The sequence below is a fragment of the Gavialis gangeticus genome, unplaced genomic scaffold (genome assembly GCF_001723915.1).
Source record: "Gavialis gangeticus isolate Ggan-Ray unplaced genomic scaffold, GavGan_comp1, whole genome shotgun sequence".
NCBI classification, from domain to species: Eukaryota; Metazoa; Chordata; order Crocodylia; family Gavialidae; genus Gavialis; species Gavialis gangeticus.
This window is the reverse complement of record NW_017728992.1, coordinates 91956194-91969533: the sequence shown is the minus strand read 5'-3', so window position 1 is coordinate 91969533 and position 13340 is coordinate 91956194. Positions and strand designations below refer to the sequence as shown.

At 39.2% G+C, this 13340-nt stretch overlaps 1 protein-coding gene across 6 annotated transcripts in view; it reads left to right on the top strand.

Annotated features, from left to right (window-relative positions):
• Nucleotides 1-13340, top strand: part of PTPRM (protein tyrosine phosphatase, receptor type M) — a 939848-nt gene that overhangs the window by 559486 nt on the left and 367022 nt on the right. For all 6 annotated transcript variants that reach the window (XM_019525569.1, XM_019525591.1, XM_019525577.1 and 3 more), the window contains exons 10-11: nucleotides 3599-3800; nucleotides 7801-7903. In XM_019525569.1, coding sequence (XP_019381114.1) covers nucleotides 3599-3800; nucleotides 7801-7903 — 305 coding nt within the window. The remainder of the gene's footprint in view (nucleotides 1-3598; nucleotides 3801-7800; nucleotides 7904-13340) is intronic.

The window sequence follows — 13340 nt, the reverse complement described above, 5'->3', positions numbered from 1 at the left end:
AATTTTAAAATGAAAAAAAAAAAAAAAAAAGAGGCTCCAAATGAGATATAAGAAAAAAAGTTTAATGCTTTTAACTATTGATTTAGTTTTGTAGGCTGAGTTATTATGAAGGGGTAAAATGTTATGGAAATGTATGAGTTGGCTTTGATAGACCTAACCTTAAACCATGGTGAACGATCTCAAACAACTGCATGTCAGAATAGTTAGTTAATAAATATTGTTACTTTGCTGATTCTTAGGTCTTATTTGTACAAAACATACATTAGCAAAAAGTTCCTGCTTAAAATCACACATATATAACCTGATTGCTGAGAAATTTACACTCTTTGGCTAAGTACAGACATTTGGGGATGTTAAATCAGGTTCAAAATGGACGCCCGATTTAAAATTGGCTTGTCTTGGTGCCGACCTTACACTTAAAGACCTGGTCTCAGCAACCAGAAATCAATCTAAACCTGTAACAGTACAGACATTCCATGAACACAAACCGGTTTAGAAATTGTAGATCCCAGTTTAAGATAAACCAGGATCAATGTCATATGAAACTTACTTCATTTAGGTCAAACTGGTGCATGGAACTTCTGTACCCTTTCCCTGTATAGCCCCAGGGCTGGGAAATCCAGCCACTGGCCCCATTCCTGGGGCTGTACCTTTTACTCCCTCCCCTGCCCCTGCCTGTACCTAGCTGTTTTTTGCCCCCCTGCAAGTCCCCCTCAACTCCCATCCTGCAAAGCTCCAGGTGCAGCCATTTTTGCTAGTGTTTGCCACTGCCAGAGCCGAGCAAGTAAATCCTTTTTGGGGGAGGGGCAGGAGGGATGTGGTAGGTTTGCCAGTGAGGGTCACAGGGCTAAAAATAACCCAAGCCCGCCTGCAGACACTGAACCGCGTTGATCCAGCCAGATGCTCCTGGACCCATGCAACTCCCCATGGGTCATGCTTGCCTCCCCACCACACCCATGGATCACACCTGCCTGCCCACCCATCCTCTGGCAAACCCCGAATTTTCCCCCCAGCCCGCTTGCCCCCCCTCCAACACTCCCAACTTACCTGATATCAGATGGCCATTTTGAATTGATTTAACTTCCCTCTAACACTCCCAAATGTCTGTACCTAGCTTGAGGGGAAACTCTTTTCTCAATACACATATATAGTATACATCAACTCTAGGAGGTGTTGCACAGACCTGTTAAAAAGAGGAAATTAACAGCCTAACTATCCTTCCAAAGTGTTTGGGAACAGAAGAGCTTTTGCACATCAAAGTACTCCAGTAGCACTTTAACAGTGAAAAACTAGTGCAAAGGGAAGAAAACATGAATATCTCCTCATGCTAGGTGTTAATTAAGAATGCAATCAAAGAGAAGATGGTAATCGCAGTAGAAATCAGATATCATTAAAATTACTTTGATTTTTTTCATGAACATGCATAGGCCTACTATCAGTTTGACTCAATCACCTCAGGTCTTGTTCTTTCTAAACATGCCAAGTAGGTAGTGGACCTGGCCAGCTGAATGTCACAGCAGGTTTTTGCTGGAATGTGGCTTGGTTTCAGAGGTTGGCACTCGTAGTATCACAGGAGCACTGTGCCTATGCGAGAAACTTCCTGGTTGCTATTGTGCAAAGCAGAGCAAAAAATGATTCAAGGGTCTAGTCCCTACTGCAAATCCAATGGTTTCAACAATTTTTGAAAAACAAAAACTCAGCAAATAAAAATGAGCCTTTAAATGTAGGTCTGGTATTAACTGGTATAGTGTGGTCTACACAAGGTTCTTTATTCTGAAACATCTTCCAACTCTGCTTACATCAGTGTAGTTCCTGAGTTGGTAGCAATGAAAGGAGTGCTACTGTAAACAAGCAAAAAGCCAGTAAACCCTCCCAAGAGTCAGCTTGCATACACAGCGATGAAAGTGCCCACATGGCCTTTTCTAAATTAGCCCCCTGACCATTCCAAGACATATATTTGCATCAGTGGGAGGTTTTTTAGATATTTTCAAAATAAGACAGTTTGGAGAAGATAAAGCTTTACTAAACGGGGAGAGGAGCATACTGAAAAAATACAGGAACAGTGTATTGTAATTGTAACCAAGCAAGCTACTCTTTTTTTTTTTAAATGAATGGGTTGTTTATAGTGGAATAATTTAGGTCCTTATAGTGCAATAGCCATATAGCCAATTCAAAATTTCATGAAACAAACATAATTAACAGCTAGCACATGGGTCACAGAATTTGTGACTTCCTGGTTACATTTTAAATGAAATTGGAAGGGGATATTGAGGAATCTAATTAAGAGTCCCTGTGTTTGCTGGTTAACTCTTTCCTAGCTCTGTCTCAGTCTCTGTCTCCTGACAAAAATGAAGAGGGTTGGTTTGGTTTGAAAGCTTTTTAGATCAGTCCTTGCATGAAAAATTTAAAGATTCCTCATCCAAGTGCAACTCCTGACAAAAATGTATTTGTATTTTGTCTTGAATTGATCTGTTTTCCTGGGCACTAACACGTGCCCAGGATTCTGTTCTTATAAGGCAGCCCATAAACATATATTTTCATTGATTTAGAGATGTTAGGGAGTTGCAAATATTTAATCATTTAAGAAGGGTTAGTGATGCATACTGCACCTGTCTCACAGTCCCATAGTTAATATACACAGTAAAAGTTCCTTGCCAAAGCTTAAATGTCTCTATCTAAATATTGCTTCAGATGTCTTCTTAATTATAATAATATGGTGTAAATCTAACAGAGAGTGTCAATTATCCTTTTATATACTAATGGTGCTCAAGTTAATATGTGAAAATTTATAACTACAACTACCTATTTAAAAGGGGGAAATTGAGTTGTTATTTTTACATTTTAACTATTTTTGAGAGTTCTTTTTTAAAGTTAATTCAGATCTTGAAGAAGTCAATAATTTACTACGAGAAAATTGTACAGCATTTTATTCTGGACTTGAGGTTTTAATGAGAACACAAAAAAAGTGAAAGGAAGGAACTAAAAATACAGCATTTGGATTGCATATATTATTGAAGATATTTTTCCCCAAATTGAAGAGCTGAGTTTGGTTTACTGTACTACCTGAAAATTTACAACATAGCAAATATAATACATAAGCTTCAGACTCAAATATAAGTGTCATCTTATTTGTGAAGAATTCACCTAAAACTCCCCTTGTCATCTAGTGAAGATAATCTTATTCAGAGCAAGGTGTAATTATACTAAAAAAAGATCAGAAATGAAACTATACCTTTGTCACTTGCTTATCTGTTTCCCAGTTGTCTTTTTTGTTCAAACCCAGCAGTAATATGGCTTCAGAAAAAATAACATTGTGAAAGCCAACAACTTAAAGGTATTAGATTAAGCCTGAAACTATCCTTTACTGTTGTAATCTAGCTGCCTCTAAGTCCCTGTATCTATACAAGTAATAACTCATAACAGTTTTGGCTGAGTCCCTATGTCCCTTCATTGGATTCGGGATTTGAAGAGTATAAGAGAGTAAGATAGCTTATCATAAAATGTCTGACAGTGCATACATCAGAAGGGTTTACTGGATAAAGATGAAATCTTTGTCCATCTCCTTGAGATGCTTTATAACTTTCTTATTCTTTTGCAGATCACCTACAAGGCAGTCAGCTCCTTTGATCCAGAAATAGATTTATCCAATCAAAGTGGAAGAGTCTTAAAGCTAGGAAATGAAACCCACTACTTTTTTTTTGGACTTAATCCTGGAACCACGTATTCTTTTACCATTAGAGCCAGCACAGCTAAGGGGTTTGGGCCTCCAATCACAAGTCAATTCACCACCAAAATATCAGGTATTTAATTAAAGACTGTATCAGTTCCCTTATGGTCATAACTCTTGGCTTTTTTTTTTTTTTGAGGGTTTTTTTTTTCTTTACCTTTAAAAAAACCAAACTTTTACATTCATCAGAAAGAAAAAATAAGTTTTTTTTTTTCCCTGAAAGTGCTAGATAAAGTGAAACACACTAATGTGTTAGAAAAACTTTCAGGTGATTGAAAATCAATCAGTTCATGCCTACTTTGAAATTCTTGTTTGGAACTGCAGTTTATCATCCACAAAACCATATGAATTATGTGGGTGGAGCCAGTGTTAACAGCTGTTGCAACTTTTAGCATAGGGTATTTTGGACATGATGCTGAGGGTTCCATTCAGAGCTCATTGAGCCTTGACACGATTCTAAATTAGTACAGTAGCAGTGCTGGAAAATCTCTTTAATGAGCCATGAACAATTGAGACTATAGCAAAAAATGATAAACATCTAGCATTAGCTTAAAAAGTGTAGGGAACTGCCAGGCTGCATGCTGTCCTAACAAATGCTTGGGCTGAAGTGGATATGAAACTGCATTAGAGAGGAATGTGAAGACGGGTGGTTTTCAGATAGTGGGAAAGATGACTATGGCATTTCTAAAAGCCTCTGTACAATATTTTAAAGCTGTCTTAGGCACAGGAACATTTTATTCCTCTTGGTTGATGGAATGCAATACTACTACGTATGCTAAAGTACATACGTGATGGATAACCAAATATGTTACAAAGTTCTATAATGGAAAACTCTGTCTATTCAATATTTTGACCATGTTTCTGGGAATTAAGCCAATAGTCAGATGCCATGTGGTCTTGGAAGAATATTCATAAAAACTTGCATTAGTTATTTTTTTATTGGTCTTCTCTTTTTGGAAAATGTAAAGCAAGCTAACCAGGGGACTTTGTTTATCATCTTGTTTCCCTGATATTCTCATTGTCACCTTTTCTGCCTTTGTTGTGGAGTGATCAACATTGAAAGCTTTATTCAGAAATGTAGCAATGAATTACTTGAAGAAAGGACAGTGAATGGAAGTTAGAAAATATTATTCATACAAGCTATTGTAGGGATATATTCAGTTCATGATTATCAGCTAAGAAACATTCTTAATAAAAGCCATGAATATCATTAGTGTCAGAAAATAAAGACTGTGTCCAGTGCTCTACTCCATGATGTTGAGTAGAACTTTTGTTTGCAAGAAATTTGCCTGGCTGCTTGCACTGTAAGTGTGAACTAGGTTGGCAGAGCCAGGCCTTTGTAGAATGGGAAGAAGGTACTATTCAGAGAAGAGAAGAACTGAGATATAGGCTAGGGACAGACATTCAAAAAGCCTGAGCCTGAATTGATTCAATCTTTACAGGTTAGTTTAACCTGGCTAGGCTAAATCAGTTTTGTAACCAGACAGACATCCCAGAAATGCAGGCATATGCCTGCAGTGGCTCAGGCTAGAAGCCAGAGGGAGCTAGAGCAGCCCTCCCTTCCTTCCACAACATGGAGCTGAGGGGTGTGTGGCCAGGCTCACGCAGGAAACTGTGATTAGCCTAGCAGGGAATTGATAACAGTGTTTATCATCCAATTAAAAAACAACAGAGGGACATTACCAGCTACCTGTTGATTCTGCCTGTTGATTCAGCATGGATTGTAGCCAGCATGTGGTCTGCTAGCTAATACACAGACACCTCTCTGCAGGGCAGAGTGAAGGGGGAAATTCATGTTTAGCAGGGAGTGGTGAGGGGGAGGGAGGGAGCAGAGGTAAGGGGCCAGCCCTAGTGTGGAGCAGAGAGCCTCACTCAGCCCAGAGAGCATGCTCGGGGTGTCTGATTTATCTTAAACCAGCAAGGGTTCTGTGACAGACATTGCATAAACCAGTTTGAGCCAAATCAGTTAAGTCTGATGCTTTTCAACCAGGATTATCTCAAACTGGTTTCAGCCATTATCAAACTGGTTTATGTGCACTGAATATCTGTTCTGTTACAGGTTTAAACTAGTTTCTGATCACTTAAACCAGTCTATGTGTAATGCCTGTCCCTAGCCATAGAGAACAGTTCTAGGAGTTTACATTGCATTACACATGTTTTGAAGTGAAATTGCTCCATACAGCCAACACCACTTGGAACCCATCTGGTCACAGTCATCAATCCAACCAGGATTAGGTTTATCAATGCTTTATGGAACATCGCCAGGAAAGCCTTATGGCTGGGATTTTTGAAGGAGCTAAGGGTGTTAGCCACACAGGTCCTATGGAATTTAAAGAGACTTGAGCCTACCTTCCTTATGATACTTTAAAACCCCTGTTTAAAGTGCTATGGGAAATAGTGCTGAAGATTCAGGTAGTAGAACTTTTTTTTTCATTCTGTGTGCCAAGCAAACGTCCCAGTATGAAGCTTTAGGGCCATTTGTTGCTGTCACAGTTTTTTGGTATGATGTAAAACCAGTATTCTTAGTGCTAACAATGTAAATATCCCATAGTACTTTCTACAACAAATGAGGTATTAATGCTGCATGCTGGCCAAATTCCAGTTGAGGTAATTGGATTTTAATTTTTCTAAATCTCTACTTCCTTTTCAGTTGAATAAGAAATCCTTGATTTCCTGTCAAAACTGTTGAGGACTGTTACTATTCACTGTTAAAACAGCTGCCATGTTTAACTACAAAGTTGTCTTAATTGCAACAATGGATAAAATGATCCATCATAGTCTAATAAAAAATCTTTTCTCCCAAAATCAGCCCTCCAAAATAGCGGTGTTATTCCTAAGCAGCAAAGCTGCTTTTTCTTTCCTGAAATAAAAACATGAAGATGCTGCACGTTAATGGCTGCCAAAATGGCTCCTGCTTCTCTCTGATCTAGCCATCAGAAAGGGCCGAGTCCTCTGTTAGTCCTGTCTCAGAAATTTGTAGTAGCTATTGACTGAGCATAGTAACTTGTGCTGGAGGAGGCAATTGAGGTGGCTCTCAGGCCAACTAAAGGTGATGCCACATGTTCAATTTAACACTTACTGAGTGCAGTTAAAATGCAAGCAGATGTATATTCAAGTAGTTTAGCATGTGTTAAGTGCCTTATGGTTGTTGAAGATTTGTTCCCTTTCAGGCAAGTTTTATCTCTTAACACCCGCTATTCGTGGGTTCGGCATTCACGGTTTCAAGTATTCATGAATGCTGAACCTGCATCTTAAATACACTTAAAGGAGCTCCTCGGAGTTCCGTGCTTGCCGTCACCAGACTCCCACTGCCACCACCGCGCTGCCACCATCACCAGTGCAGCCGTGCCCTGCCCCCAGCCTCCAGGGGCGCTGCATTCATGAACGCAGACGGTGTTCATGAATGCAGTGCCTTATTCACAGATTTCACCATTCGCAGGGGATATGAGAATGTATCCCCTGCAAATGGCAAGCATCTCCTGTACTAACTTTAGGTTACTACATTTCAGTGATTTGCATTTGTTGCAAATGAGCGTATGCCACGACTCCAACACGTACATCACAACGTTTCAATAATTTGCCACCATTGCAAGTGAATGTGTGACAATGCTGTTGTCTGTAATAGTTTGCAGTAGCTTGATGAGACTTGTGGCATGAAAGCAACATTTTGTTATTTCTAGGAACTTATATAAAAAAACTAATTACAGTAAAGTAACAGGCTCTCTACTAGCCTAGCCTTCCAGGGGTCTAGCCTTGACTCTGTCACTGTTAGGACTTAACTCTATCTTAGACAGTCAGCTACATCTCTAGAAAAAAAAACATTTCTACACTCTGCTTTCCAAAATCAAGGTCCAGGTCTTATCTGAGGGATAATCTGTCACTATTCTTGCTTTTCAGTGTTAAATGTTGTCCACATGAGGTAGTAGTACTTACAGGTGAACCAATGCATCAAATGTAGTGACACATTTTTTAAATAAACTGTTAAAGTAAAGATACAGTTCATTAAAAAATCGAACAAATATGGAAATAATGAGCATATTTTGCCTCTGTTTTGTTTGTTTTGTTTGTTTTAGCACCATCTATGCCACCGTATGAGCTGGAAACACCTTTGAATCAAACTGACAGCACTGTGACAGTCCTGCTGAAACCTGCACAGAGCAGAGGAGCTCCTGTCAGGTATAGAGAGGAATAAAACTTTACAAAATTAAAACTAAAATTGATTAATTTCTTGAATGTGTTTCCTGAGGATTTTCTACAACAGCAATCACTGTCTAAATCCATGTCTGTATTAGCTCTAATTAAATTAAATAACTGGAGAAAATGAAAGTGCTTTGATGTTTGAGTGTTCTGGTATTGTTTAAAGGATTTGATTCAGATGCAAGTGGCTTGTTCTTTGAAGATAAGGAACAAAGCCACAGTGCTGTAGTGTGGGTGGTTTCTTTACTTCTTTTAGGTAATTGCTTATTGCAGTGTTATGAGTTCAAGGGCATATAACATTTGTTTTTATCTTGAGCTGTTACGTTTTTACTTCACAAATATTTAAGATGATCAATTTTTGCCAGGGGAATGCATCAAAAATAGAATGTAAAATTAATAAACTGATTACATTTAATATGTCCAGTTTATTAGAAACAGAGAACAGAGACTGAAAAACCAATAGCTCAAATACTAGAGATTTCTACCACCCATTAATATAGTTATCACATTGCTGTGGTTTGTATTTGACAGTTATGTGTTTATGTGTACAGTGATTAGAAAAAAAAGCAGCTGTTTTTCAGAGTAAAGTGAGGAATGATCAAATTACTTTACATGAGAATCATTCATGAGATCAATTAATTAAAATAATTAAGTTCCCGGTTGCAGAAATTATAGATTTTTTTAAAGAAGTTTTGGTTTTTTGCTTCCCTCAGACAGACTAAGAAATGCTCTTATTACTCCAAGGAAGAGATTACATCCCAAATGAAGACCTGTCAAGGTGTATTAGTTCCACTTTGATGTTGTAGTTTTTGATAATTATAGTTCATTTTAGAAATATCATTCTGGTTTATCAGACATGAATACAAAGGAATATTGAATTGCATGTTATTATTTAATATATGAGAATATCCTGTGTTTAATTAGATTATTGGGAGAGGTTATACTGTAGGTAGTTGTTAAAGAAAGGAAAGAGAGAAAAAAATGTGTAGGCCTATATTCTATTTTAGCATAATTTTTCATGAAATTCTCTCAGGAACATCCAAAGCAGTTGAAAAAATTGAAAGCAATAAAATATGCTATTATTTGAATTGGACTGAACAGAATCACATACAATTTACTCTTTTTAGGTACCCTGTTTAAAACCTATGTTTTAAATAATTTTTGGTTCAACTTAAGCTGCTGTATGACAGTCCTTCTGAATTACAAGCAAATGAATTAGAATTCCGCAGCATGTTAACAACTGGGTATGTTACAGCATAAACACAAACATGGTAGATCATAAATAAAAAATAAGTTCAGTTGCCTTCATCTACTGTACTAAATTAAAGGCAGTTGACTCCTAGTAGTATTGATAGACTGAAAATCAAAACCATAATGCAAAGGAGCTAGTTAGGAAATTTTTAAATGCCACATACCATTAGTGGGTAGGGAAATAGAGGGAGGGATTTAAAATAACATCACACTATGGAGCTGGCAGAACCACAAGAACACATGACAGTAAATTTACAAAGCTCTTTTGCAGCAGTACTTAAAATTAGTGCTGGCTGTGAACTAGTAGTGTAAATAAAAAGTTAAAGAATAAAAATTAAAGTCAGGATTTCTTTCATACTTTTAAGGTTTTATTGTGCTTTATACTTTCACACATAATTTCATTGCATAGTTTCCAGAACAGATTCTTGTTTATGGATTTTATTTTTTTAATCTATATTCATTGGCTGTTGAAAATTTTGCCATACTTCATTTATGCACTTCACTAAGTAAGAGGTTGTCTATTGATTCTGCTACAACCACCCAGCTTGGTTAATGCAGATTCTTGGAACTGCACTAAACTTTCAGTGTAAATGATTGTTGTCATTTTATTGATCAACACATCAGGAATGTCACATAAAATTCTTTAATTCTTGAGCTGGATAAGGGAGAGCACAAAATCTAGCATTCAAATCAGTGATGCTTACACTCAGGGTCACACGGAATTCTGACTTCTCTCCACAATTAAATATTTTATTTTTGTAGAATATATTTAAGCTGCCTTATTTACAATGCCTTCACCAACAACCATAATATATGCTGGAAATGCTTGCGGTTTATCAATTAAAGGTTGTCCCAGAGGGTAGTCTTTATCAAAATGTTCAGGCACCTCTGTTTGCAACTGCACAATAGTTATAGAAACCAAGTAGCATACCAAGAACATTATTTAAGCATATTGTACCAGAGGTTTAATTCAGCAAAATATTTTCTTGTTTTCACTTCAGTTTTTCCAGTGTGTTTTATGGACATTGTTTTGTAATTGAATTTCTTTGAAGCCATAATTCATTCAGTAATAAGGGAAATGTTCACTCATTTATCTGTTAAGTCATGGGAGACTACAACTACCCTGACATCTCATTGGAAGAGCACTCGGCCAAACCTGACTGGTCACAAAGCTTCCTCACTTGCACTGACAAGCTCTATCTGACTCAAGAAATCTACAGGCCAACAAGAGGTAAGGCGCTGCTGGATCTGGTTCTGGCCAAAGGGGATGATCTAGTGAGCGACCTGAGGATCAAAGGGAAGCTAGGTGACAGTGATCATGAGTTGATCACTTTCTGTATCCATCGCAAAGCTGGCAAATCAGTCAGCAATGCAGAAATCCTTGACTTAAGGAAAGCTGACTTTCACAAGCTCAGAAGATTGGTTGTCAAGACCCAGAGAGATCACAGTCTAACAGGGAGGGGAGTCTATTATGAGCAGTCACTCCTTAAGGACACGATCCTAAAAGCACAAAGGAAGTCCATTCCAGCCTGTAGGAAAGGTAGCAAAAGGGCTGGGAGACCCCCTTGGCTCAATAGGGAACTAATGGACCTTCTATATCTGAAAAAAGAAGCTCACAGGGGATGGAAGTTGGGAAATACCACTAAGGAGCATTATGCAGCACTGGCCCACACCTCTAGGGAACACACCAGAAAAGCCAAGGCTGAAACTGAACTCAAACTGGCTATGGGAATCAAGAACAAGTCCTTCTTCAGATACATGGGAAGTCAGGGGAAAAAATGGGGCAACATTGGACCCCTGCTGATCCAAATGGGGCAGCTGACAACCAACACCACAGAAAAAGCTAATCTTCTCAATGATTACTTTGCATCAGTTTTCCACCAGCCCAAGGGGATCACCCTGCCTGACAGGACCCAGGGATTACCAGGGTAAGGGCAATCATATGCCTATAATTAGTAAAGATCTTGTAAGGGAACAGCTTGAGAGGCTGGACATCCACAAGTCAACTGGCCCAGATGGAATGCACCCAAGAATGCTAAAATAGTTGGCTGACATCGGAGCACAACCAATGGCCAGGTTATTTGAGAACTCATGGTGCTTGGGACAGGTTCCAGAAGACTGAACGAGGGCCATTATGTTGGAAGAAAGATCCAAGGAACTATAGGGCAGTCAGTTTGACCTCAATCCCTGGAAAGATCTTGGAAAAAATTATCAGAGAAAACATCAACAACAGGTGAATGGAAGGCAACATTCTGATAGAGAGCCAACATGGTTTTGTTGCAGGTAGGTCTTGCCTGACCAACCTCATTTCCTTTTATGACCAGGCGATGCATCACATGGACAAGGGAGAAGTGGTTGATGTCATATTCTTGGATTTCAAAAAAGCCTTTGTCTTGGCCTCCCATGATGTCCTCATGGTAAAGTTGGGGAATTGCGGCCTTGACAGCCTTATGGTCTAATGGCTGGGGAACTGTTTCTGTGGTCAGACCCAGAGTAATAGTCAATGGAATCGAGTCAACATGGTGCATGGTGACTTATGGTGTCCTCCAGGGTTTGGTACTCTGACCAGTACTTTTTAATATATTCATAATAATCTGTATTTGGTTGTCAGAAGCGGACTGGCTAAATTTACAGATGACACCAAGTCACACTAGAAAATAGGCTGGGGATTCATGCTGACCTGGACAGGCTCACAAGGTGGGCAGATCAAAACCTGATTACATTCAACACAGAGAAATGCAAGGTGCTCCACCTCAGGAGGAAGAACCCACATCATACTTATAGGCTCGGCAGTTTTATATTCACTAGTACCATGACTGAAAGAGACTTGAGGATCATGATTGATCACAAGATGAACATGAGCCACCAATGCAATGCTGCAGCTGGCAAAGCAAATAAACTCTGGCTTGCATCTACTGATGCTTCTGAAGCAAGACCCAAGAAGTCATCCTTTCACTTTACCCAGCCTTGGTGAGGCCACAGCTGGAGTACTGCATCCAATTCTGGGTTCCACAATTTAGAAAGGATGTGAAGAAGTTTAAGAGAGTTCAAAGGAGAGCCACGCATATGATTAGAGGTCAAGAGAGCAGGCCTTATCAGGAAAGGCTGAGATGCATGGGATTCTTCAGCCGGGAGCAGAGAAGGCTCAGGGGGACTTTGTGGCAGCCTGTGAGTATAAAAGGGGTGTGCATCAGGAACTGGAAGAACATCTGTTGACCAGGGCACCCCAAGGGAAGGCAAGGTCTAACAGTCACAAACTGCTGGAAGACCCTTTTAGACTGGACATAAGGAAAAACTTACTTTCCAAGTCTCCAGAGTCTGGAGTAGACTCCCCCAGAAGTAGTGCAAGCACCTACTCTGGATACATTCAAGAAATGCCTGGAAGCCTAGCTTGCTGGGGTCATCTCACCCCAACTGACTTCCTGCCCTTTGGCAGGGGGCTGGACCTGATGATCTCACAAGGTCCCTTCCAGCCCTAACATCTATGAAATCTATGTTAACTAAGCTAGATAAAATGCTTGTAATTTATCTAACTTTAAATTCCAGAACTTAGAAATTGTTTTTACTATTGTGGATTTCTCTCAGCAAAAAATTTAAAAGTCAAGTTTTATTTAAAACCACATACTTTCTAGGAAAATATATTTACGGAATACACTGTTACCCAAAAATGCTTTAAGAAAAGTTAAATTAATTGTTTATAGCATATGGATTTTAGTGAAGGTAAGGAGTTAGCTTAAGTGTTAGGCTAAACCTGAAGCAGAAAAAGCATGGCTACTGTTAAATAGGTGGTGGTATGTGAAGCAAAAGCGGGTTCCAGGACACTAGAAGTGCTCTGGCACTGCATTGTAAATTAGAGACTCCTTCAGCCCCCAACATGCACACACAAAAATCTATGCTGAAGAGTTTTATACATAACAGGAACATGTGTTTCCCTGGGAACAAATAGCACTGGCATAGAATCATATCATAGAAGTAGGGTCGGAAGGGACCTTGTAGATCTTCAAGTCCAACCCCCTGCCTGGGCAGGAGAAAAAACTGGGCTCAAATGATCCCAGCTAGGTAGGCATCAAGCCTCCTCTTAAAGACCCCCAGGGTAGGAGCCAGCACCACTTCCCTTGGAAGTTGGTTCCAGATCCTAGCCGCCCTAACTGTGAAGTAGTTCTTA